We start from the raw sequence: 27,177 nt of genomic DNA, 5'->3' as shown, positions 1-27,177 counted from the left end.
AATGGAAGCAACGAGATAAAAAATCAGCAAAACTGATGCTGATACTGAAGAAATTTAAAACTGTTTCAATCATGAATACTTCAATTCTATCTTGATTACCTCTTCAAAAAACAGTTATTTCTAGACATAAAAATAGTAGGGCATGATGGAAAAATGTTTTTGCGATTGAATTATCAATCTCAATCAATTGAATGCATCGTATTCATTTATCCACATGCGGTCGTGTCTTGAACATTACCTTTTAATTTTTGGTGTATGGATATGTTAAAATTTGGTAATATCATTCGCATATAGCCACCGATCACAAATTTATTGAATAATGTGCACAAAGTTGCAGTAACCTTAATTTTCTCCCCCGATAATGTACTAATCCTATCGACTTAGCAGACAGTGAGCCCTTTATGAGCTCCATGTAAATAATAATTGAAGTAAAACATCGGAGAAATCCAGTTTACCTACCACTCACTCTCTTCATTGTCCCATCCGTCCTCATTGGCCTCGAGAGTTTCTACTTTTACGTCGAATCTACTACCATCAACCTTCAACAAAAGAGAATCCTGCTCCTGAACTATTGGATTTGTAGTGGCAGTGGTACTCTTGGCAGCTGACGTCACGGAAATATTATCTACTGGGTCTTTCTCGTCGATTAGCAGAACATTAGCTTTCTGAATCACTGGTTCCATATCTTTGAAAAAGTCCATATCCGATGCAGTGAACGATTCTAACGGTTTCTTGAACGGTTGTGTTTTAATGTCTAGATTTTCAATACTTTCAGCTTGCACAGAAGTTTGACGCCTTATCTTCTCCAGTTCTTCCTTGTCAGGTCTCACAATCGCACTTTGTGTGTAATCCACGTCATTTCCCAATGTCACAGGTTGACTATTGGTGATAGTGTCGTTATCATGTTGACCCTCATGCTGACCAGTATTAAGCAAATGATTAACGGTGTGTTCGGTCATGTCATTTTCCCAATCGCTCCATTCGTCTACCTCCAGTTCAACATCGCTATTAGTATGATAAATATCTTCCCCTTCAGGCGACAACCGTTCCGGCATGATGTTAAAACCCGATGATTCCACAATAGACGAAAACGATATATTGTTTTCCGCTGTTGCTATTCTGTCCACCCCACTGGGAACAGGACTTCCGGAGAGGAATTCGCCAGAGCCAATAACTGGTGTTATAGACCTTACAGCACTCCATGGCATTGTCTGATCAGGTACACCTTGTGGGCGACCATCGGCAAAAATTTTACTTCTATTGCCACCGATCACAACTGCAGACCCCAACAGGGGGACCAAATCTGCCAAGCAAAGCAAGGTTTTCGCGACTAGAACATCGTTGGTATCTTTTATACCTAACAAAAGCTGCAAAGCAAAATTTATACAATCATGATTATTATAAACTGTACCTAATTGTGTTACCTGTGGTAGTATGTGCTCCCGCAAATCGTCATTGCTAAAGAAATCCACATAAGCTGGAAAGTATTCCAACAACGTAAGTCGAATTTGGGCATCCGGAACGCAGAACACTTGCTTTATTTTAGGAATAATATACGCAGAGAAAATCTTTGCAGCAAACAGAGCTGCTGACAGGTCATCCGTCTTAGGGCGTAGTATGAACGGGGTAACGCAGAGCTGAGCTGTCGTATCCAGGAGAACAATTCGGGACAGCAACAAAGAGCCCATCTGTTCTGCGACAGTTTCCGGATCGAACAGTCGTAATCGATCCGCTAGGCCAGTAAAGAATTCCTGTTTCGCCTGTGGGCTTTTCAGTGGCAATTCGGTGAGGAAGGAATGTATTAAAATAAAATCGTGATTAAACAGCGGATGCAGCAGGATGGCAGAAAGTTTTGGTCGCATGGACACATTAGCATGCTTCAGGTGCGTTCCGCAGTACGTTTTGAAATCTTCCACTGCTGGAATGTTACTATCGGTTTTGTTATGCAAGATCTCTTCACACATCACGGCAAAAGCAAACTGCTCAACACCTTCACCCTTGTTTTTCAGCTCATCCGGGTCAATCGCCTTCTGGTAACGATATGGTTGAGATTTTTCTAGCAGGTTTAAATTGAAATCTCCATTTGTCCATAGATGTTCGAATCCTGCTAATCTCCATGCTCCATCTTCGGTAACGTAAATCGATGATATGCTAATGCTTAAATGCCGAACGCTGGCCTGCTCCATTAGGAAAACGAGTGCACATAATACGTTTCGCAATCCGAGACAAATTTGAACATCACTTATTATGTTAAGACAAGTTGCTAGAGGCCTACATCGCTCCGTGGCCAACATCTTCAGGGAGCCTTTGTGCCATGAAGCAATAAACTTTAGGATGTTCGGATGTCGATAAACTTTAAGGTTTTTAATTGCCCGCTCCAATGGGTTCTGATTAGTCCAGAATTGTCCTGTGACGAGCGTCTCTCCTTGAAAAATTGATATGCACGAAACGGAGGTATCGGACGGAACTTCTCCATTGTACAAGGACCAGTAGTCTGTTACCTGGATAGCTTTTCTGCTAATTTCCAATCCTTTCAACTGTGACTGATCGTTTCCCATGCTTAGGTTTTGCGCAATTAGGACATTACGATCATAGACAGTAAAATATTAAAAGTCGCTGGGATATAAACTGAACATATAGACACGAAGAAACACTGCATAGGGATGGGAAACCTATCGATAATTATCGATAATATCGATAGTTGCCGGCTATCGATAGAATCGTTAAGCTTTCAGCGTTATCGATAGCTATTGATAATTCTCTCGCGGTGGCATGCATACTCCACAATGATGCCAGAACTGAAAACAATAAATTGACCTTGCCAGTTTTGAAAGACACTTTGATGCTTGTTCGCTCTCACACGAAATCCTTTTTGAAATTGTTAGAAAATTGAAAGATAATCATTTTCGCTCATTTTAACCCGTACGGACAACGGCGAAATTTCGCATAAGTGTGAACGATATGTGCGAATAAACTATTAAATATTGTTCCTGTCCACAACGTAAGCAACATTTTGTTGTTTTTCTGCATCTGCTTCTAGCTGTCAAACTATCGATAATTATCGATAGTTATCGATAGAATTGGGAAATTATCGATAGTTATCGATAGCGATTTTAGTCGATATTTCCCATCCCTAACACTGCAATTGCTGGCCTGCATAAGCAGCTCTACTGTCAGTGATGATCAGAGATGCCAGACTTTTTTTTGGCAAGTCTGTATAATCCATAAAAATGTCTGTATAAGTCTGTATACCGCTGCGAAAATAAGTTACCGATACATTGATACCTAATTATTTGTCGACCTGTCAGATTGTTTTGTTTTATTGCTTGTTTTGATTGTTCTTTTTCGAATCTATCATAGTTGGTCGATTAATCGATAACTAATTTATCTTTTAAATCTAAGTAACACATAGAAGTAAGAGTCTTTCCCGTGATAAAAATTGTCGTTCGTCGTAATGTAGCTAAACTGATACATGATGGCAGAAGTCTCGCGGTTATAAAAATAGTACCTTCAAGGTTTGGGACATTTTAAGCAATTCTTCAACGTTGGATATTGCTCCGAATAGAACAAACGGTCTTTTCACCAATATAACCTGCATGGCAATCGATCGAGACAATCAGCTGTTTGTCACTGGGGGCGAAACAGGCAGATTAGTGCCCACGGGGCCGATAAAAACCCCGATAGCCTGACTCGATTCCCGTTGTCATGATTTCACGCTCAAAAACGCAAGATTAATATGTTCAGCAAAGTGTTCAGTTCCTAGTTCACTTTTTCCAGCAACGGCTACAGTGACTTTTGGTTTTTGTGTTCGTTTTTTTTTGTGTATACTGGTAAAACCATTATGTAGAATATCAGATATCTGTGTAATATCTGTATTATACTAAATGTCTGTATAAAATCTGTAGGCTTATGCGTGTCTGTATCGCAACACAAAAGTCTGTATAATACAGATTTGTCTGTATATCTGGCATCTCTGGTGATGATAAAATTTATCATCAAACGTCAAATCTCAGCAACGATCACAGCCACAGGGAAGACATTCGAGGGCTCGTTTATATATTGCGTGACGTGCTCGGGGTAGGAGGCTATTTAACAAATCTTTACACCGCGCAAGTACGAAGCGCAGAGATTTTAGGACTGTTCACCATAAATGTCAGAACTATTTCGTTCAAATCCTTATATTTTTTTGAAGTAGAATACTTCTCTCAGGAAGTTCGGCTACATAGGGATGTGAAATGAAAATCTAAAACCGAAAAAAGTGAAAAATATGTCCAATTTCAAATGCTAATAAATCGGTTAGTATTCGATGGATTTCCGTCGTTCTTGCGGCAAAAGATTGGAAAATCTTCTTAGATTCTTCCCAAAATGAGATAATTGTAATTTTATTTTTCACACTTTTGTACTATTGAAAATATTCAAGCCTTGTCAAAACGAAAAATTCGACCTGTGATTGGTCGTTATACGATTGCTTCCCAAGCACGGTCGACATTATCATATACCTTGCAATTTAAAACATGCTGTTTGGCCTATATAAGAGCCTGTTTCAGCCGAAGCCGCTCATAATAGTTCTAGACAACGACAACAGCAGTCGTCCTTCCTTAGCAGCAGCACTAGCAGTGCAGTGGATACCAGAGATGGCGGAAAGCGGCCACAGCTGTGGCGTAGCAATGGATAGCGCACTAGTTGCAGCGGATTCCAGCAACGATAGCAGCTGGGCCAGCTGATGCAGGGACAGTGGATACCAATGGCAGCGTATAGCGGCCACAACTGTGGCATGGCTATGGATAGCGAACTAGTTGCAGCGGATCTCAGCATCGATAGCGGCTGATGCAGTGAGGCTAGAGTGCCTGAAATGCAGTCTCTGTGCGATAGTGGGATAGTAAATGCATTTAATGAAAAGTTGACTCATTTTGATAACACGTGAGCCGTCGAGTTTTGAGTGCTAAATCAGGAAAGGAATACTTTATTCGCCCTGTCAGTGATAACGCAAAGATGTCATCGGCATCTTATCCGATACTAAAATGAACAACAAATTGTCCTTTTCAGGATGAAATAAAAACTTGATTGAAGAGTTAATATTTTTTAATGAGATAATTCAAATTTTTAAATTTGTAAAAGTTATAAATTTTACTTCATCTCCGTGTCTCAAAATGAACTGAATTATCTTTTCCTTCAGTCATGAGCACGACATCCGAAAAAAATTCATCTCAAAATTTAAAAATTGTCAAGCCCCAACCATGACAAGCAACTTACTATATTATTGAAAATGGCCAATCCTTGTTGATGCGCAAAATTCGATTGATGTGATTAGTCAACGTTAATTTACTAGAAAAAATGACTGACACGCAAGCAGCCGGGTTATCTTTTTTGTAAAAGTATTCTACTTCAACCTTGCGCTCGTGGCTTTGCCCACAACTCTCCTGTTTTTCTTTTAAGTGAAAGTGAAAGTGAAGTAAAATTTTGAATGAAGTTAAATTTTAAATGAAAGTGAGGTGTTTGAATAATCAAACAAAGTAAGTACATAATTCTATTTTTTTTTTTTATTATTTGAATAGTTTGATTCATGAGTTTTCAGCAGTGGAACAGAAAACAGTGGGATCGAATTGCGGGGGTGTTCTCTTGTAGTTGTATTTGTTAGGTATACTGCCTGTAATCGCATAATTGTAACGTTCGACATTTTATGGATTTCGTGCTTTTTGTTGGGAAATGCTTGAAATAGTATGTATTTTTTACATCTGAAAAAATATACTTATTTTTGTTTGAAAAAAGTCGTAAAAAATACCAAGTTGTTTTGTCACATAGCGTAAATAACCGCATAATTGTCACACTACTTAACTTTTCCAACTTTTTTGTCAAAAAAACATCCAGCCAAATCCACATCTGGATCCTTTGAAACTCGAAGGTTATTCTGGTTCGGTAGCCAACCACCCGTGATCCGTTTCTGGTGTTCAGCTCATGCTTGTTGAAAACAAGAAAAACTTCATTTCCATTGTGATATATTCCAAAAGTACCTTGAAAGTGACGGCATAAAAGTTCATTGCAAAAATTTCAACTTATTTGACTTCAAAAGTAATGTTCAATGTATACATAGTGTAAAGTAGTGCTTTCTTCATGATACTAAGTTGATTTGAAGCGTCTATTTGCAGAAGTATATTGGGTACAATGAATTTAAGATCAAAATATAAAAGTGTCATTTTCTCAAACAACCAATTTTGCAAATGTTACAATTATGCGATTATGGGCAGTATAGAGAAGGGTTAAGGGCCGGGTCACTGGTGCTATGAGGCACCATTCATGCTATTCCAGTGATAAGAGGATTGCCATCACAGCCTTAGTAACCAGCTGCAAAGTTGCTGATTATCACAATCATTCATGATTCATCATCGTTGCTGCTCACTAGTGACTTGGTACTAGAGCTGCAGCCTATCGCATCATCAAGTGCGAATAACAGTGCATAATGAACTGTTTGAGTGTATTCTATCCTTCACCTCTTCTCCTGCTATTGTATCTCACTAAGTTACCACATTCGGCCACCCGAAAAAAAGTTACTCACCTTCAATTCAACTTACAGCTGAAGCGAACGAATCTAACGAAGCGAACGAAGCTTCGAGAAAGACCAATGACGTTTACAAAGGAAAAATCTAAATTAATCCACCTAGCGGTCAGACTCAGCCTTTCTCATTCAAACTTATTATTTGTAAAAATAGATTTACATGAATGCTTAAATCCAAAAAGGTATATTCACTCTTTGGGTTCAAAAATATTGATGTTGTAATTAAAGTATAAAATATGAAATTTGACGTAATGTTAGTGCTTCTGAAATAGCGAAATATAAGAAATGACTCTTAATTTCGAACAATTTAATCACGAGCGATACCGGGAACGTTCAACTAGTACGATACCACATTTAAATCATGTTGAGGCCATATATATTGATCAAAGCAGCTATAGTGTTGAATAGTCTTTGAATTTCTTTTCTTTACAAAACTTTTGAACAGTATATAAAATTTTTATTAAGTTTGTTATTTATAAGTTTGAGAGATGACTCGTTCGTATGACACTAGTTATGTTCAAATAAGTCGTGTAATACTTGAGATAATAGATTTTCGTTGTTTTACAAATTAAAACATAACGTTTGCTTAAGTTTGATTACAATCAAATGAAAAGGGAACGTATGGAGGAGCTAAACTTTGAAACCAAGTGTTCAGTCATAATTCATCAGTTAACCCTTAACTATCCCGTTCATTCGATATCAATATTGTTCAAATCTGTTGTGTAGTGATTTTCACATTTCGATACATTACAGACGAAGTTACATTCCGATTACAGCAAAATTCAACAGGGTGTTATGAGGCAGCTATCTCTGCCATCTCTGAGAAACATGAGTGAGATTAAACAGTCTCCAGAACACGTTTCTTTCTGTAATTTCTGAACCATATGTTCAATCTTCATAAAATTCAAAAGTTGAGGGTTTTTAGGTAGACCGTTCATTTGAAACCAATTTTGTTCAAATCAGTTGTGTAGTTTCTGAGATATTGATGTTTCGTGATTTTTACATTTTGATACATAACCTCTAAACTAGAAATCAGATTACAACAAAATTCAATGGGGTCTTATAGGGCAACTAGATCTTTCATTTGCAATTGATTTCATTGAAATCGATTCAGCCATCTCTGAGAAAATCGAGCGAGATTGGGAGAGCGTTACACACACATGAAAAAAATGCTCAGCTCGTCGATTTGAGTCGAGTGGTATACGACATTCGGCCCTTTTGAGCACTTTTATACCTTTAGTTTTTGCAGTGATTGTTATACCTTTCTAGGAGAAAGGCAAAAAGTGAAATGATAGAAATGACTTTTAATTCCAACTTAAATCCTGAGCAAGGCCGCAACTTTGAAATAGTACAATATTAAATTTAAATGATGTTGAGGCCACATATTTTGATCGTAGCTATAGTTTTAAACAATCTGCGGGTTTAGTTTCTTTCTATAACTTTCAAACCACATGTTTAAACATTATGAAATTCATTGTTTAAGGGTTTGAAAGCCCATTTATTTGAATTCAACTATGTTCATAGCTTCTAAGATATAAGAGCGTTTTTCACATTCTGACGCAGCGCCAAAACTAAAAGTTTGATTACAATGAAATTCAATAGCAACCTAAGCGGCAAATAGACCCTTCATTTGACACCAAGATAGAAAGAATCGGTCAGACCATCTCTGAGAAAAATGAGTGCAAAAGAAAAGTGCACATATACACGTACACACCCACACACAAACATATACACCTATACATGCATATATGCAGAAAATGCTCGATTCGTCGAACTGAGTTGAGTTGTATATGACATTCGGCCATTTCAATCATTTTTCTACCTTTTGATTAGCCAGTGATCGTTAGGAGAAAGTCATTATGTTTACTTTCATTATGTGATTTCACATTTTTATGAACAACGGACACAGTTACAATCCGATTGCAATGAAAATCAATAGCAACCTATGGGGCATCTAGACCTTTCATTTGACACTAATTTTGTGAAAATCGGTTCAGCCATCACTGAGAAAAATGAGTGAGTTTAAACAACCTCAGGATAACTTTTCTTTACATAACTTTTGAACCATATGTTCAATCATAACGAAATTTAAAAGTTAAGGGTTTTGGGGACAGCCCAATCATTTGAAACCAGTTTTATTGAAATCGGTTGTGTGGTTTCTGAGATATTGATGTTTCGTGATTTTTACATTTTGATACATAACCTCTAAACTAAAAATCCGATTACAATGAAATTCAATAGCAACCTATGGCGCAACTAAGCCTTTCATTTGCAATTAATTTTATGAAAATCGGTCCAGCCAACACTGAGAAAAATGAGTGAGAAAAAAGAGTTGCACATACATACACACACACACACACACACACACATACACACATACACACATACATACATACATACAGAAAATGCTCAGTTTGTCGAGAGAAGTCGAGTGGTATATGACATTCGGCCATTGGGACCACTTTTATACCTTCGGTTTTTCCAGTGATTGCTATACTATATATATAAGGCAAAAAGGAAAAAAACACCGTTGATTTTGGTAAGAATAGAACCGTACAAGACCCAAACAAACGTCGCCGCATAGGGTGGGCAAGCGAATTCTCTGTTTATGGAATAGGGTGTTCGATACATCTGAGAAGGAATGTATTCTTGACAGAATAAATTTTGCAGAATATAGTTTAAGGAATTAGTTTAAATGTTCGCACGTATTGTTCGAGATGTTTGAATAGGAAAAAATGACATTCTTCCAATGTATGTTTTTATTTTTATGTTTCTTGAAGTCAACTGATTATAGGTTTCTGAAATTTAAAATGAATTTAACAAAACTGAAAGCATCGAAAAGGCACCTATATTTTATTACCCCTGTGGCAGCAGCCTTTTCCTCCACAACATCCTTCATCTTTGTTTCTAACGCGCGGCAGTTCATCACTGCTAGACTCTTTTTATTTTTAAACACAAAGTGTTAGTGTGGTTTGTGGAGTTTGGAGTATGTGTTTGATTTTTTGATTGTTCTAGCTTTTGACCAGTTGTTTTACATAATTTGTTATATTTATGACTAGTTCGGCACTTTGTCAATAAATTTAAAAATATATTCAGGCTTATATGTATATTTGCTTTTATTAAATTGTTGAGGCTTTGGATGCATGGAACATTTCCAATTTTCATATTTATTAGGCGTATTAGGCATACATTAATAAGAGATAATCGACGTAAACGCCGAGTTCCTGCGCGTATGTGTCGGCCGGGGGGATTAAAGCGGTTGTTCGTAACGCTTCGGTGTAAACGCGTATTCAGCCCGGGCGAGTTTTGCTGATATATGGACTTCCGGCGTGTGGTGATTTCGCGAAGTGAACCCAGATATTTCATCATATCTTTCTCATCTTCATCAACGTTAAGTCGGAGACTGCTCGCGCGTTGCATCTAAATTATTACATCGGAAATCGAAGTCGATTTCGTTCAGTCGATAAATATCATTTCAACCCCCGCGTCGGTACCTTCCATGAGGTCGTATTATCTACAGATGGATCAACAACGCGTAATAGTTTTAGGTATAAAGAGCATCACCTTACGAGGAGATATACGGTAATTTTAAGTTGTCTCGGTTTAGTCAAAAATCCTGTATCCTCGCGTACGTTTTATTGTTGCGGTGTTACATTGTCAAACTAAATAAGTTCGAATCACATTATGAATATCGTGGCGGATGTAATAAACTTGTAGACGCGGCACTTGTTCTGAAGAACCCGACTTTAGCGCATTAGCGCATCGTTTACCAAAACGAACCCTGCTGTATACCTTCCCCTATATCCAACATTCCAGTGATTTCTCGTGGAAGTGCAGAGGTGTTCTCGGCTTCCAATAAAGCGAGTATCACGTCAACATATTCCTATACAAACTCCTTCTTTGACCTGCATTCGGATGCGGCCGGCGCTGGTATTGCCTAATATAAAGATTTAGGTCACCTGTTTTTACACATTGAGGATGCATGTTGGTCCCAAACATCATCTGTTGGTTCTTTGTGTAATTACAGCTGATCTGGCAATAACGGAGTAGCAACCGCGGGCGGTCAATCATGCTCATGCTCTTGCTCATGCTAGACTCTATTTATTTTTAAAAACTACAACTACCCAGCACTGTTGGCTGAAGAAAGCTAATCGCTTCGGTTCACCAAAAAAGTAGGAGGTTGTATCCAAGACACGACCGCATAAATGACGTAGAACTACGTACACTATTAACAAATGCATTTAGTGTTTTATTACCCTAGTAACACAACTGTTTTTACCAAAGTTTTATAGCGCTTTTTTGGCTGTATTGAGCGCCATAAAACTTTGATAAAACCAACACTTTTACTTGGGTAATGAGTTATAATGTCTACTAATGAAGGGTTGTGAATTTCGTGAACCGGATTCAGCATCGTGCCGAGTTAAAAACCATACACAGCACACACACACAAATCATATCATATCATAGACACACACATCATACCATATCATTATACCATACACACACCATACCATATCATACACACATACACACATAATACCATATCATACATACACAGCAAGCAAGCGACCAATCAGAGGACGTTATTTTTATTTCAACAAGGCTTGACAATTTTCAATAGTGCAATAGTTCGTAGACTCAAACAACATTTTTCTGCATCTGGGCAGATGCGTGTATAATTTTCCAATCGATTGCTGCAAGAATGAAGAAAATCGGTTGAAAACCAACCGACCTATAAGCATTTGAAAAGGGACAAATTTCGTCCCAGTTTTTCAGTTTGCATCCCTGTGTGGTATGCTAAAGTAAAACGTAGTTCTACGCCAAAAAGGCATTTTGTTGTTCAAAATCGGTTGTTGATCGTAACCTTTGTGCTGCCCCAACAGTGGGGGAGTTAAGATACACGGAAAACATACACTGTGGAAGCTATTTCACCTTCTGTAAATTAGACGGCCGCGACAGATGTAACTGCTAGAATCCACACAGAATGCTTGCTTACTTATTAACTTTCAATGACTTGTTTATTTGCCTTGAAAAAAGGCATTTTGAAGTAGAATACTTCTCTCAGGAAGTTCGGCTACATAAAGATGTGAAATGCAAATCTAAAACCGAAAAAAGTGAAAAATATGTCCAATTTCAAATGCTAATAAATCGGTTAGTAATCGATGAATTTTTTTCGTTCTTGCAGCAATAGATTGGAAAATCTTCTAAGATTCTTCCCAAAATAAGATAATTGTAATTTTATTATTCACACTATTGTACTATTGACAATAGTCAAGCCTTGTCAAAACGAAAAATTCGACCTCTGATTGGTCGTTATATGATTGCTTCCCAAGCACGGTCAACAGAATCATATACCTTGCAATTGAAAATATATTATTTGGCCTATATAAGAGCCTGTTTCAGCCGGAGCCGCTCATAATAGTTCTAGACAGCGACAACAGCAGTCGTCCTTCCTTAGCAGCAGCACTAGCCCTGTGGTTGGTCATCACGTCTCAAGAGCAGCGCGGTTCTTCTCAGCGTGTGTCGCCAGACGGCCATTATTCCCCTCGTGTTGGGGCAGCATTAAGATTGCCATCAGGAAATCCAATTTTGAACATCAAAATGCCTTTTTCAAGGCAAATAAACAAGTCATTGAAAGTTAATAATTTTCGACAACGCAAGCAAGCATTCTGTGTTGGATCCTAGCAATTTAAATCTGTCGCGCCCGTCTAATTCACTGAATGTGAAAAAGCTTCTACAGTGCATGTTGTCCGTGTATCTTAATTCCCCCACTGTTAGGGCAGCTCAAAAGTTGCAATCGACAACCGATTTTGAACCGCAAAATGCCTTTTTCAAGGCAAATAAACAAATAATTGAAGGTTAATAATTTTCTGGCATCAACACAAGCGGACATTCTGTGCGGGATGCAATCAAATTATGTTGTAGTTGTCTAATTTTTACTTTATTTAGTAAACCCCCCACTGTAGGGGCAGCGCAAAGGCTGCGATCAGCATAACCTACTTTGAATAACAAACTGCCCTGTTAGAACGCATTCACAAAAACAGTTAGTTCGACTATGCAGAGCTAATATGAAGTCAATAAATCAGCATGAACAGAATTTCGTCGTCTCCCAGCTGCCAAGTTGCAACATGATGCAGCGCGCAACAGCGAGCAAACGAAATCGCTTGATGTTACAAGCCGCAATACGGTTAGGGGTTAAATCGTTGCGTGTGTGAGAGCACCATCGGTGTTTATTCGCTGGATACAAAAACCAAATGCGAATTGTGGAATAATTCATCTAGAGTACATTAGAAAATGGTACAACTGAAAAGAAAGGCGTGGCCTATTTCGTAGCACCCTTCGACTATAAAAAAGTGTTTCAGGGAAAACTAGCTACAATTATTAGTTGGAAGGTGACCTGGATGGACCTCCACAACGTTGACAGCAGTAGCAGCAGATATCAGCACTCAGCAGTAACAGAGGATAACAGCGGGTTGCGCCTGTGGCTGCCTTCAAATTAAACAAATCACTTGCCCTGTGGTTGGTCACTACGTCTCAAGCCTCTGCCAGGCTGAACGCCAACGCGAGCTATCGGGCGAGATTTTTGTCGTACATCAGCCGGCACTTCCTCTAATGGAAAAGTTGGATCATTTTGTTCAGAAGAATATTACTGTCAGTAATACAGAGATGCGATTGCATTATAATCGATATGGAATTGAACAATTGTTCTTTTGAGGACAAATAAAACACTTAATTTGAAGAGTTAATAGCTTTGGGTACCAGTAACAGTATGTCAACAGCCTCAGCGGTAGGTGCAGTTTGTACTTCCATGAGGCCGATGTGCTAAGGAAGTAAATGGAAGCGGCACGGCGAAAAAGTTCGTGTGTGCTTAGACGCGCGTCATTTTTCGTTGTTGATATTATTCCCCACATGAAACGAAGCGCTTTCGTACGATAGCGGCGGTATTAGCGGTTGATGCATTCGCCAACTTTTACTCCAGTAAAGCCGTGTCTAATTTTCAATGTGAAAACACCTTTCTATTGTGTTGGCCGTATGATCTAGGCCTCTCGCCCGGCCGTACGTATATGTACAGCCTTAAGTAGAGCTATACATTAACCTGGATAGAATAGAATCCCAAACTACGATGCCGTTCCTGAATGCGAAACCACTATTTTCATCCTTGCCGGTTGAGGGTTTCAGCCTTCCTCCTATGCCTTATTTTGGCAACTACACAAGCATTCCGGATTTTGGCAATCAAAACTTCTGCTGGCTGTCTGATTTTCAGTGGGAAAACAGCCTTTAACTTTGTTATCAGAGTGCCTGACTACGATTTGGTAATATTGTTTGAATTAAATGTTTACAAAATTTTACAATATTCCTCTTTCTCCCATTCAATAAAACAGATAATACGATGCCTTCGTCATACGCAAGTTCACCATAACTCCCGCTATCGGCGTAACACAGAGATGCAATCAGCGTCATATGCGATTTTAAATTCAACAACAAACTGTTTTTTTTTTAGGACAACCAAACAGATGAATTGAAGATTGAATATTTTCTCGTTCTGAGCTTTAACCAAAAGTTAATTATCTTGGTTTGAATTCACATGAACATATACTCTGACTGTTGAAACTTGTTTGCGCCGCAAAGAGTTTGTTGTTTTCCTGTTCAGTGAGGTCGTATTCATATGTGCAAACTGAAATTGAGTAGTATTTCAACTTCATTTGCACAGAATTTTCAATACTGCCAATGAGCGGTCAACATTTATTTACTAGGAAAAAAGACTGACTCGCAAGCATCCGGGTTATCTCTCTTGTAAAAGTATTCTACTTCAACCTTGCGGTCGTGGCTTTGCACACAACCCTCCTGTTATTTCTGTTCAAAATTGGATTTGGTGATGACGATCTTTATGCTGCCCCAACAGTGGGGGAATAATGGCAGTCTGGCGACACACACTGAGAAGAACCGCGCTGCTTCTGAGACGTGGTGACCAACCACAGGGCAAGTGTTTAATTTGAAGGCAGCCACAGGCGCGACCCGCTGCTATGGTATGTTACTGCTGAGTGCCGATATCTGCTTCTACTGCTGTCAACGTTGTGGACGGTCCATCCAGCTAGCCTTCCGACTAATTAATGTAGCTAGTTTTCCCAGAAACACTCTTTTATAGCCGAAGGTTGTTACGTAATAGGCCACGCCTTCCTGTTCAGTTGTCTAATTCTCTAATATTCTTTAGACGAATTATTCCACAATTCGCATTCGATATTTGTTTCCAGCGAATAAACACCGATGGTGCTCTCACACACGCAACGGTTTTAACCCGTATTTTATTGCGGTTTGTAACATTAAGCGATTTCGTTTGCTCGTTGTTGCGTGTTGCATCATGTTGCAACTTGACAGCTGGGAGACGACGAAATTCTGTTAATGTTGATTGATTGAATCGACTTCATATTAGCTCTGCATATTCGAATTAACTGCCTTTGTGAATGCGTTCTAACAGGGCAGTTTGTTATTCAAAATCGGATATGTTGATCGCAGCCTTTGTGCTGTCCCAACAGTGGGGGTATTAACTAAATAAACTACAACAGAATTTGATTGCTAGGTCCCGCGAAGAATGTTTGCTTGTGTTGATGCTAGGAAATTTTCCCCCTTCAATTACTTGTTTATTTGCCTTGAAAAAAGGCATTTTGCTGTTCAAAATCGGTTGCTGATCGCAACCTTTGTGCCCCAACAGTGGGGGAGTTAAGATACACGGACAACATGCACTGTGGAAGCTATTTCACCTTCTGTAAATTAGACGGCCGCGACAGATGTAACTGCTAGAATCCGCACAGAATGCTTGCTTACGTTGTCAAAAATTATTAACTTTCAATGACTTGTTTATTTGCCTTGGAAAAAGGCATTTTGCTGTTCAAAATTGGATTTGGTGATGACGATCTTCAAGCTGCCCTAACACGGGGGAATAATGGCAGTCTGGCGACACACGCTGAGAAGAACCGCGCTGCTCCTGAGACGTGGTGACCAACCACAGGGCTAGTGCTGCTGCTAAGGAAGGACGACTGCTGTTGACAACTTGTCGCTGTCTAGAACTATTATGAGCGGCTTCGGCTGAAACAGGCTCTTATATAGGCCAAATAGCATGTTTTGAATTGCAAGGTCTATGATTTTAACGACCGTGCTTGAGAAGCAATCATATAACAACCAATCAGAGGTCGAATTTTTCGTTTTGACAAGGCTTGAATATTTTCAATAGTACAATAGTGTGAATAAAAATATTACAATTATCTTCTTTTGGGAAGAATCTTAGAAGATTTTTCAATCTATTGCTGCAAGAACGAAGGAAATCCATCGAATACTAACCGATTATTAGCATTTGAAATTGGACATATTTTTCACTTTTTTCGGTTTTAGATTTTCATTTCACATCCTTATATAGCCGATCTTCCTGAGAGAAGTAATTTACTTCACAAAAATATCGTGCTGGCATTAGGGGACCCACATACCGTGGACAGATTTTATTAAAAGATTTTGTAAATAACTTTTTGACAGTTCCTTATGGGATTTTCATTGGGGCTCGAGAAAAAGAAAATTCATTTTGTTCATTATTTATCGAGCAGTTTGACAGGACGAGTAACGGAGTACATGTCTTATGTATGTGGTATTACTATTTATGTATTTGACACCAGCCACAGGGCATAAAAATCAAAAAGATCCAAAAGAAGTATGCAGAATCCATCTTCGCAGGTATTTGCTCTCACGGCTTTCAAATGTTGTATATTTATAAGCGAGTTCATTCATAAATTCTACATACAAAACAGAAATACGAGATACGAGAGAATGTAGCGCAAAAAAAGCATCAACGAAGCGAAAGGAAACTGAACGTCAAGTAGGAGATTTTCGCTGTCACACTAACACATCATGCAGAGATTCAAAAGACATCAGCACGCAAAAAATTTCATCTCATGAAAAGTTGGAAAATTTGGATGTTTAGCTAATTTGCTGGCGAGGGAAAAACATGTGAATCCGTGAGTTCAAGTGATAGTTTATACAGTGCATGCGAAATGTGAATGTAAAATGTAATATCTTATGTGTAATTTGGCACGAAATTCCTCGAACAAAACCAGCCAAATTGATATTAGTCACCATCAGTAAGAGGAGCTACTGCTGCTGTTGCTTCACGGATGAGTGAACGGAGGAATTTCTCGATGCTTATAGTCACCGAATAAATGGCGATAATCGAATCCACAGAAAATAACTTAGTCAGCAAAAGCAGAAAAACGTAGTGGAAGGCAAAAGGAGTGCTGTTTTTTTTGTACCCGTTATTGGATTGTAGTTTGATAGTCGGTAAAAAATGGCCTATATCAATGTTGCGGAATGGAGCAGTGATCAGGTCACGGATTGGTTGAAAGGTTAGTAAGAGCGGGACGCATCAGTATGCTAATGATTGAATTAATTTCGTTTTTGTTTTTTTTATGGGTAAATCATTTAAACTAAATCTTCAAAAACGTTTTTTTTTTATTTTTGTAGTTTAAATAACATCTTAAAGTGGTAGTGCACGCGATCTTAAAAAACATTTTGCATACAATTATATCATAGTTAAAAATTACTTTGTTATCGTGCGTAACATAAAACTGGGTCAGCATCTCGAAGCTGCGCAATCACAGCGAATTTCCTGCTTCGGTGTGTCCGTTCGCGTTTTATCAATTGGTAACATGCTTTTCTTCTACCACCACAGGCTTGGACAATTCAATGTACCACTATGTACAATCCTTTACCAACAATGAGGTCGGAGGAAAACAATTGCTCAATATTCGACCATATGAGCTGGAACAGCTTGGGATGCTTTCCATTGGACACCAGGAAATAGTGCTGGAAGCAGTTGAATATCTAAAAAACTTTGTAAGTTTTCATTACGCTTTGATTAAAATCCACGGCATGGAATAACTGAAACTTTCTCGTAGAACTACAATCTGGACAAAGAAAACCTGCAATTTCTGGCACTGCATGTGGCTTCAACTGCACGGTCTCTCTGCAAACAATTGGAATACTCAGATCAAACCAAACTCGAAACGCAAATACTGAAAGATATTACGCGCACTGTCGCGGCTTTGAAACCCTTAATTGAATGGTTAGATCGGGCACCCTTCAGAGGTTAGTTATGCGGCATTTTATCTTAAGACGCTTATTTTAGTACAATTCTCTATTAACAGGTCAGTTGCGCTTCGACGAGCTGCGGAAACAAATCATGAAACTGGGTCTAGAAATGGCCACAATGGCAATGAGGGATAGATTTTCTGTTAAACCCGTTGAAATGGTGAGTAAATGTTACTGTGATGGATAATTGAATTCTTTATTGATGAAATTGTTTATTTGCAGATTCACAATGTCGCCGATAAGCTTGCCAAAATAGCTGATTATATAATTCAAGATATTTCTGATCCGATGGTGCTGCAACCGGCTTCACTAGATTTGGTCACATTGAAGAAGCGCGAATCCGATTTAGGTTTCCTAATTATGCCTAGCTTGAACGGTATTCATAGGTAAATAAATGGGTTCTTCAGAATTACTAAATATGACAACGAAACATCAATTTTAGAATTGCCGAGATCAAATTCAACTCACCAGCGCACAACTCGGGTAAAGTGGAGGAAGGTGATGAAATAGTGCAAATCAACTACCAAACTGTTGTCGGGTGGGAATACAAAAAAGTGCTCGTTCAATTACAGGAGTCACCGCCCGGTTTGTTAGCTGTGTATTTAGCTTAAACATGTATCTCTAACGGATGTATATTTTTCATTTGCAGATGTACTACTTACACTTAAAAAACGGCCGAAGCACACAAAAATCTACGGCCAGATCTATATCAAACCCTACCGATTGCCCAGCAAGAAACGGTCGCTGCCATACCGCTGGGGCGAAAATTTGCCTAGCCCTCGAGCAGAACTTTTTGCTCTGCAAGATTTCAGTTTGCCATTGGCGCGTGTTCCAGAGAAACACGTGTCCTCAGACTCTGAATCAGAGAACAGTGATATTCTAACACCAACGGATGTGAAAAAATCCGAGAAAGATATTCGTTTATACATGCCCAAACCAAGAGCTGTCCTGCAAAGACGACACACGCTATCTAGTTTCAAAGATCTGATTAGTGTTTCTTTCTGGCACGAGCGGCAAACCAAGTTACAATCAAATGATCCGCAAAGTTTGAGAGATAAGTCCGTCTCGTTTGGGTTCGGATTAGAAATGGCTCCAAGGCCGACAACCTGCTTGGGTATGGTGAATGCCACAGCAAGTGGTGTAGCCGGAAACGGTCAGAGTAAGTTTAATGGTTTCGGTGGACTGAAAGGATCATTGCCGGACATTATCCCACCAGAGAAGTGTGACTCTCCTAACGATCTTTCGAAAAAATGCACCACATTTGAAGGGAACGCATATAAACCAGGAGTTTCCAAAGTTGTTCGGTTCGAATCCAACATGAAATTCGAGGAGTGTCATGTCGATACTAAGTACACTTGCAACGTGGATAATACGGTTTTGGAAACGTTCGAGCCAATACCGTACGTGGACGAGGAAGTACCGACACAGTCGGTTAACGAACGAGTAAAGCGGTTCGAATCAATTGCCAACAAAAATAGTGCCAACGCTCCTGGGAATTTGAATGCTAATAGGTTAGTCTGTATAAGGCATTAGTGTAAATGTTGCTATTTTTAATCTAATGTTCTGTTAACTATGTTTTTCAGTAATGCTGAAACCAGCAAGTCAGCGAATTTACAAAATGTTAAGGAAAACAGCTGTAATGATACTGAAAACGCAACTGATACCAATTCAGCAAACTCCACCACTATTAACGCCACTTCTCATCCAGTAGCCAAACCCATTCCAATGCAACGACAGATTTCACGAGAACCGAATATTGCTGAAGCAATCAACACCGTGCTAATTAATCGGGACATGGTCAAGCGAGGACGACTGGACAAGAGTCACAGTACTCCTGCTTATGATGACGGTAAGCTTTTCTATTATGACTGTTTGTAATTGTTATTATAACTAGTAGAACAATTTCATTTTTATTATCTTCATTCTAGACATTCCGCCGGCCATCGAACCGCGTAAGGAACATCTCTCAAAAGCGCCACCAGTTCCTCCGCCACGTCCAAGGAAAACATTAGAGCCCAACATAAATCTTGTACCTGAAAAACCTCCACCACCATCCCCTGCGATTGCTACGTCGTCTGCTACGTCGCCTCTCACCACAGTAACGGATCTAGGGTTCGTCAGTCCCCAGCAAGCATCCCTAGCTAACTCGGAGCACGGCGAAGAAAATAACAAGTCAAAACTTGCAAACTTGGTAGATCTGAAAAATCGTGAACCTTCCGCAGTAGCTGGAGAGCAAAGCATGCTAATTTTGGCACCTCCACCGAAACCAGCCGAAAGGATAATGTCACCACCAAGACGAATACCCATGACTAAGCATTTTTTGGAAGGACCCATTGAAACTCCTTCAGAGCTTTTCACACCTAATAAAACGAAGAGTTTGACATTAAAGAAAAAGAACTCTCTGCTATCGAAGCGAAGAAATGTTTCTTTAAAAACTCTTTGCATTAGTGACATTCAAGGTCACTTGTACCGTCGTACCAAGGACCGCAGCGGTCTGGCGTATTGGGCCAAGTATTATTTTGTGCTAATCGAAACTACTTTGTATGGATTTAAGTCGAAAGATTCACAAAAAGCAAACAGCATGATATTTCTGTCAGGATTTACTATATCACTTGCAAAAGAGGTACACTCGAAGCCGTTTGCCTTTAAAGTGTACCATCCGAATAAAACATTCTATTTTGCGGCGGAAACACAGGAAGCTCTTGCACAATGGATGGAATATATTAAGCAGGCTACGTTGAAAGGAAATAGCAAAACTCCAGGCAGTGGATCAGCACACCACAGCGTAAAGGAGTTGTTTTCCGAAACCGACAGCTCAGAAGATGAATTCAGCTTGATGGATAGTCAAACTAAGCTGAATTTACTGTGCACTCCCTCACCGCAATTGTCCTCTTCTGTTGGAAGAAATGTTGAACACTATACAGGACATTCCGAGGGCGGTACACCGACGTCTTCCAAACATGACAAATACCACCTAAATTTTGGGTCTTTGAAAAAGTTCACCAAAAGTAACCCCTTCAGCTCAGATGGAAGCAATACAAATGGAGCAAACAGCCATGAAAGTAAGTTTTTCGGATTTTTCAGTACGCACAAAAACGTGGAGAAGTCAAACTCGGATGAAATACCGGTTCCAACGCCTCAATTTCGGAGCTACAGAAAGGTACCCGGGAATAGCGGCATGCAAATCGGCAACAATTCGGTTTCAACTGAAGTGATTCCCCACGCAACCACTCCAACAGTCGCAACTGCACCGAACGAAAGCATGACTGCTAGCAACTTGTCCTTAGCCTCTAATTCTACGCAACAACATCCAGCATCCATTGTCAGTTTACAGACCACGTCTACAGAGCTCGAAGGAATTCCGCAACCCGTAATTGTGGAACCAGATTCAGAGCCATTATCTCCAACTCCCAATGAATCTGGTGATATGCAACGCAACAGAAAAACCAAACGGATATCACCACATAATTTTATTCATGCATCCAATCCCAATCTGGTTGAATTCGATTTTCAAACTTCTAAAGCATTACTTCATACATCATCGAATTGGGACAGTAATCCCTCCCACGGCAATCTGCACTCTATGATCACTCTGAAAGATCTGATGCTTCAGAAACAAGCCGAGGAAGCTCAGGATATGTACAACAAGCGTGTCTGTCTGGGAGTGGAAAAATTCGATGACAGAAGTTTGAAGAAAAATCTGTCTAAAACAAGTGACACCCGGATGGAGAACAATGCTATCAACGTTCCGGAGTCTGTGAACAAAATTCAAAAACGACGTCTTCCTATTACCCCGGATTATGCACAAAGCTTCAAATTGGATGATGAAGACATATTGTACACTCGTAGCAAGGAGGGCCAAAAATTAAGAGATTTTGGGTACGAGCTTATATCCGGAGACGACACTTTCAATTTGAGAAACTCTTCTTTGTCATCTGTATTGGCTAGTGGCAGTGGATCCAGCTGCAGTTATGATGTCAAACGACAGGAAGGTGGTGGGTCGATTAAGAAAAAAACTCGAAACTGGATTAGCTCAGAAAAAAGAAACGAGGAATCTTCCTCGTCGGACCGATCGCTGCGAGACAGTTTCAAAAAGTCGAAAAATAAGGCGGTCATTGCCAAACTGGATAACATAAAAGCGAGCAGTGAGAAGCTTTTCCAGTTCAAGCACAGCAGCAACAACGATAAGGAATCGTTGAAAACAAAACAATTGGATAAAACTACGCCGGCTTTGAGTGTAAGCTTGAAACAACCCACAGGACCGTTCGTTAATTTGGGAAAAAGCAATCCGAGTACACCCCTACTGGACCAGGCTACGATTTTTACCACTACCACCACCACAACCAATAATTTCGCACCTGGTCAAACGTACGCTGCCAGCGTGCCCAACTCGTCTAGTTTCATTTCGAGTGGAGTAAAAAAATCTAACACCTGTAACAATTCATCTGATTTCAAAGAGAATGCTTCAAAAACTAACAATGTAAGAAAAAATTCTGCCCCCGAACGGAGTGCATCGTATTTCACCAAACTATCCTTCAGCGGCTCGTCCGGTAAAACGGCCAAGGAGAAAAAATTGCTCGGATCTCCTGGACTACATCGGGCCATTTTCGGCAAAAATCAGCAGCATCAGGATTTCCAACCAACTGTTATAGATCATGAGGTGTTTTCGCCGATCAGCTATTCAAAGGTGATTGTTATTTCTACTAACACTAATTTGAAAAACAATTAGGCATACGTTTATATTACAGAACGCTTTCCCATCGGACGCCAGCCTGCAATCTAACTCGACCCTAACAAGCACCATTACCATTGACAATCTTCAGGCGACAACCACAACAACGTCGGTGCTCACCAGTAACCTGTGCAATCGAAACTCACCGGACTATCCCAATATGGAGTATCCGCCGGTATTCGAGCCGGAGACCTATTCGTTAAGTGATCCTAGTATGACGCTTCTCAAGCGTCGCCAAAATCATCACCAGAAATGACGAACCACCGATCGCCACTCCAAGCGGAAGCGGTTGGCTACCGTACGCGAGCATGAATGTGGGTAAGCTGTCTTTCTGATATATTGGTAGATCGTTTCTTAACCTAGCCGAGCAAACTGATTCAAAATGTTCAATAATCAATAGCAACAATATGGAAAGATATTATCGTCGTAGTTTCTATTCCTATATAACGTGTTATACCGTTCTGATCAAACAAAAGGTGCTGCGAAGAATTATTTTTAAACCTGTTTATTTAGGGGAAAACTAACGAGTGGGATTTTTTTATTTATTACCCCTGATGCGCGTGCAGCCATTTTTGCATAAATCAAATATTCCGGTTGTTTGGCTGTTTTGCGCGAACATATTTTGTGATCCTAGTAGTTAAGACGATATTTTTAATTGTAATGTATCAAATTCATATACGGGCGAATCGGGGAAGGCGGTCGCCAAATTCTGAAGCATTTAATCTACTACTTATCGATAGGAGAGGAAGGAACAAATAAGCAGTTTGATTTTTAGTATCCTCCCGCTTAAGAGAAACATTCCTTGTAAAGGCTTACTTTTAGAAGATATCTGCTTAGAATTGATTTTTTTGCAACATTATTCTAAATATGTGCTATGTGCCGACAATTCTTATGGAAGAGTAGAGTCTCTTAAGACGAATAGTGCCTTATTAGTGATTGAGTTACATGAATATATATGAGTTAAATGTTAAAATTTTACGATCTGTATCAATGTAACGGCCATTTGAAGACATCCTTCTGTTTGATTTAAGTTATTTTTAACATCAATTGAAAACATAATAAATTACAAAAACAAACATTTCCATCACTTGGCCTTGAAATACCAATGTAGCGAATGGCGAAAGAATTGCGATAAAACGAGTTTCTGTAAGATGAGATAAAAGTGGTTTCTAGCTGTAGTAGGTATTAATGTTTATTAGTCTGTGCTTTTTATTAGTAAATTCGTGTAATGTCTCAATTCATCCGGTTTTACCCAGTGCTGTCGAATAGATAGGAAGGAATGAATAATGAGTGAATATCAAGTTTTGAGCCATGCTTTATAAATTATTCATTTTATTCGGTGTTTAATGTCCCTGGTGCGATCAGCGTACTCCAGTAAATGAATAATTGAAAATCAAAACATCAAGGAATAAATAACACTATTGTAATTTCGCAATCTTTTGATTTTTTGTTGAATTTTACACGGCGTAGAGGTCTTCAAGATGCTTAGAGCATTCAAGATCGGATATGTTTTTCTGATTTTTTCAAAGCTGCATTTGAATAACGAACCCTGGTACTAACTCATTTAACATGCCTCTGAAGAAGGTCTCAGAAGTGTAGGCATAAAATTAACATATTTATCATATCTTCTTCTCCTTCTCAATATCACATACATACATTAATGCGAAATTTCGTAACGTGTCGTTAAGGTGTATTTGACTGTGTAATGACCGTATACCACCCAATGTAAGTACACTAGAGTCTTTTACGCGGGGGATACGTGGCGCGTAATATTCTGAGATTCGCGTAAAAAAACTTCATTTGCTAGAGATTCTTCAGCTAAATACTTACGAAAAAATCAATAACTGTGTTGTTTCCACCTGCGAATCGAGCTGAAAATCAAGAAAAATATGGGAAGGTTGGGCTAAATCAGCGAATATTCAGTAACTGGAATAAGTTAACTCATCCGACATTCTAAATAAACAATTAAAAAAAGGGCACCTTTTCTGGAAATCCGCGCAAAAAAAAACCCGTAAAAAGTGACCTTAGTGCATTTTCGGAACCAGGATGATACTTAATCTAGGAAACTGTCTCCAAAGGTCATTTCAAATTCCAAGATGAACCTTCAGGTTTATTGAAAAACAGCACAATCAACTCACTAATATGGGTGTTTCCGAAAGAGAGTTTATACCTAGGGCCAGAATTCGACTACAGACATCGCTTTGAAATCCAAGAAATAAATAATAGTCAATACTTTAGCGTTAACTGATTCGGTTCTAACCACTGGATATTCCAGTGGTTAGAAATGTAACCGTCTCTAGCTTTGGGTTGAGTCATTCCAAGATTTCCTAAACAAAAATAGCAGGTAGACTTGCGAATGAAAATTAAATTTACAGAAAATGGGTCGCCAATTTTCCATAAACCTTACAGCATAGAATCAAAAAATGCTGCAAAAAATTCTGAAAACATCGCCTGGAAACGAATTTGCGATGAAGAATAATTGATGAATTTTTTAAGTCATAATATTTTTATTCGCGCGAGGTCCAAGTTGTTCGGAATAGCTTTCACGAACAACTACGCTGATAGGCAAAATTAAATGCCCACCTCGTGATTGTTCTAATTTCTCTCATTATTTAGTTAAAATTTAGGTCTGTTTTAATCTCTTTTTTTATTTTCGGTAAAAGTTTTATTTAGAGAATACCAAGAAAAGGTTTACGTAAAGAAAAAATATTTACTTTGTATTAAAAAATCAAAAAAAGTCATTTTAAAAGTAGCGTGTCCTTTTCTCAATCGCCCACCAATTCTCGATGCGGTTGTGATCCAGGTTTAGTGTAGGCCATTTCAACAGTTTAATGTGATAAGATCTAAAGAAAGACTCGAGTATGCTTCGGGCAGGCTTCATCTATTCTCTTGATTTTTGCTCACATTTCCTCCTCTATCTGTCAAATGCCTTGGAGAACTAGACTTTCTCTCACACAGAGTGAGTAATTTATCAGGTTAAATCGTAGAGTATTTTAGTCGCAGAGTTCATTTTCAATCACAATCATCACGTGTGAGGGGTAAACAGTTGTTTTCTCTCTCAGTTTAAGAGTGAGTAGTATTCATTAGCTTCTGAGTTACTTAAAAAAAAACAACTAAAAAAGAGTCAAAGAACAAAACATGTAGGTTCACATTGAATTTGTAGCACCCCAGAGCGATGAGAATAGTAACGCAATTTTCAAATGTTCGCTGAGCAAAATATTTCACTTATCTTAGGTGTGCGGATAAGATATCCAATGGGCTTCTGTCAAATTTAGAGCGTTTAATCGCAAGAGAAACTATTACTCTGCGCTTACTCAACAGCACATGGTGTGATAAATGTAAGCTCACAGTTGTTGAGAGGGGAGAAAATTGTCTCCTCTTTAAGATCAAAATAATCCAAACGAAGCCTAGCTTTGGGTCGTACTCCTGCGGAGATACATATTCCTTTTTAAGGCCGGTCTAGATCAGCATAACCTCCAGATTTTCGCGAAGGATGTGAATTTAGGAATCGGCCGTCATTATCTCGTCAATTTTCAGAAGTTTCCCGTTCCGTACTGAAAACAGTCCCATGCCCCATTACCATGCCTTGGATGTGACACGAGCACTCGGCGCAGGAGATAATCCTAAAGCATGATTTCTCGCGTAACTTTTCTAAAGGAACTAACTAACATTGAGAGACTCTCTTTGTTTGCTTTCTCTTTGATTATTATCTATTTTATTCTCACATTTTTCATGGTACTTTTGGCTAGTAAGCTAGACGTTATTATTATCTTTCGATTTTTGGCAAGAAATTGTTAAAAACTTTTGTAATTACGCTATAATTAACGAAATAGATTGAGAGAGGAGAGAATCTCTCATTGCTGCTTAGGTCTTTTTGGAAAGTTATGTCAGCTCAAAATCCGGAACATTAAGTTTGGGGACTACTTCCTTCGCCGAGTATCTAATAATGATAAAAAATATTTATTGTGTCTAAACGATTTGTTTGATCGCCTAATGTCGTTTTCGTTTTCGCGGTGTAGCTACACTCAAACGACACTTTTGACACCGAAAATGTTTTATTTGACTTTTCGGACTACCCTTTTTCTGTCTCTGACTACCCTTTTTCTGTCCCTGACGACACCCGAAAAAAGCAGGGTGTACTGTAGGAAGTTACCAACACATTCACACGTATGTGTCAAAACTGGTTTGTTCTGGTTCTCATTCCACGTGGTAAAGTGTCAGGTAAATTTTTTTCAGCACATTTGCGAGATGGACATATGAAATGGAAACGAGACAAAATGACGAATGCGATAATGACCAAAACAAAACGAATTGACAGCTATCGCATTATTACGCATACCAATGCAATGACACTGAAAATGTTTTATTTGAAGCTGCAAAGTATAGCACCGAAAAAGTGTAGCTACACCGCGAAAACGAGAACGACATAAGTGTCTTCGGCAAAGTTGTAGATAATAATCCTGTTCTTCCGGAAAAATATACGCTGTAAACGAAATTTGGAAAAAAATAGTTTTTCAAAAAATTATAACTTTTTTGTTGTTTGATTTCTTCCAGTTTGAACAAGTAACAATGTTCAACTAACTATGTGTCGTTTTTAAAAAAATAAATAAGGTCTCTCAAAAGCGAGTTTTTTTACATATTTGATTTATAATTCTTTTTATAACATTTTTTAAGGACAAAGTTTTTTTCTCGGAATACTATCTACAACTTTGCTGAGGATGTCACACCGATTGAAAAAACCGTATTTGTAATCATCGATACT

General features: G+C 38.9%; 2 protein-coding genes across 3 annotated transcripts; one reads left to right on the top strand and one right to left on the bottom strand.

Annotated features, from left to right (window-relative positions):
- Positions 1 to 291: 291 nt before the first annotated feature.
- Positions 292 to 2,675, bottom strand: LOC129727771 (protein-associating with the carboxyl-terminal domain of ezrin). 2 transcript variants are annotated; one of them, XM_055685918.1, is made up of 3 exons: positions 2,502 to 2,634; positions 1,425 to 2,425; positions 292 to 1,367 (listed from the first exon to the last, which is right to left on the bottom strand). In XM_055685918.1, exons 2-3 carry the CDS (start codon positions 2,292 to 2,294, stop codon positions 456 to 458), a joined length of 1,782 nt encoding a protein of 593 aa, XP_055541893.1. In that variant the 5' UTR covers positions 2,295 to 2,425; positions 2,502 to 2,634; the 3' UTR covers positions 292 to 455. The 2 variants fall into 2 exon arrangements, with proteins under 2 accessions (XP_055541893.1, XP_055541892.1); XM_055685917.1 differs by having other exon boundaries at positions 1,425 to 2,675.
- A 13,634-nt stretch (positions 2,676 to 16,309) lies between these two features.
- On the top strand, positions 16,310 to 23,391 carry LOC129730721 (uncharacterized). The gene is made up of 10 exons (XM_055690269.1): positions 16,310 to 16,938; positions 17,265 to 17,428; positions 17,491 to 17,680; positions 17,740 to 17,843; positions 17,906 to 18,069; positions 18,126 to 18,268; positions 18,333 to 19,194; positions 19,267 to 19,532; positions 19,612 to 22,370; positions 22,432 to 23,391. The coding sequence occupies exons 1-10, from the start codon at positions 16,881 to 16,883 to the stop codon at positions 22,669 to 22,671; spliced, it is 4,950 nt and encodes a 1,649-aa protein (XP_055546244.1). The 5' UTR covers positions 16,310 to 16,880; the 3' UTR covers positions 22,672 to 23,391.
- Positions 23,392 to 27,177: the final 3,786 nt, after the last annotated feature.

This window comes from Wyeomyia smithii, chromosome 3 (assembly GCF_029784165.1).
Source record: "Wyeomyia smithii strain HCP4-BCI-WySm-NY-G18 chromosome 3, ASM2978416v1, whole genome shotgun sequence".
Taxonomy (NCBI): domain Eukaryota; kingdom Metazoa; phylum Arthropoda; class Insecta; order Diptera; family Culicidae; genus Wyeomyia; species Wyeomyia smithii.
The sequence above is the reverse complement of the archived record's forward strand: the minus strand, read 5'-3'. Positions and strand labels throughout refer to the sequence as shown.

Coding starts and splice junctions, on each gene's coding strand:
- LOC129727771 (XM_055685917.1), bottom strand. CDS start 2,558: ATGGGAAACGATCAGTCACAGTTGAAAGGATTGGAAATTAGCAGAAAA. Junction 1,368..1,424: donor GGGAGCACATACTACCACAG/GTAACACAATTA, acceptor TTTGCTTTGCAG/CTTTTGTTAGGTATAAAAGA.
- LOC129730721 (XM_055690269.1), top strand. CDS start 16,881: ATGGCCTATATCAATGTTGCGGAATGGAGCAGTGATCAGGTCACGGAT. Junction 19,195..19,266: donor GGGAATTTGAATGCTAATAG/GTTAGTCTGTAT, acceptor TATGTTTTTCAG/TAATGCTGAAACCAGCAAGT. Junction 19,533..19,611: donor TACTCCTGCTTATGATGACG/GTAAGCTTTTCT, acceptor TCTTCATTCTAG/ACATTCCGCCGGCCATCGAA.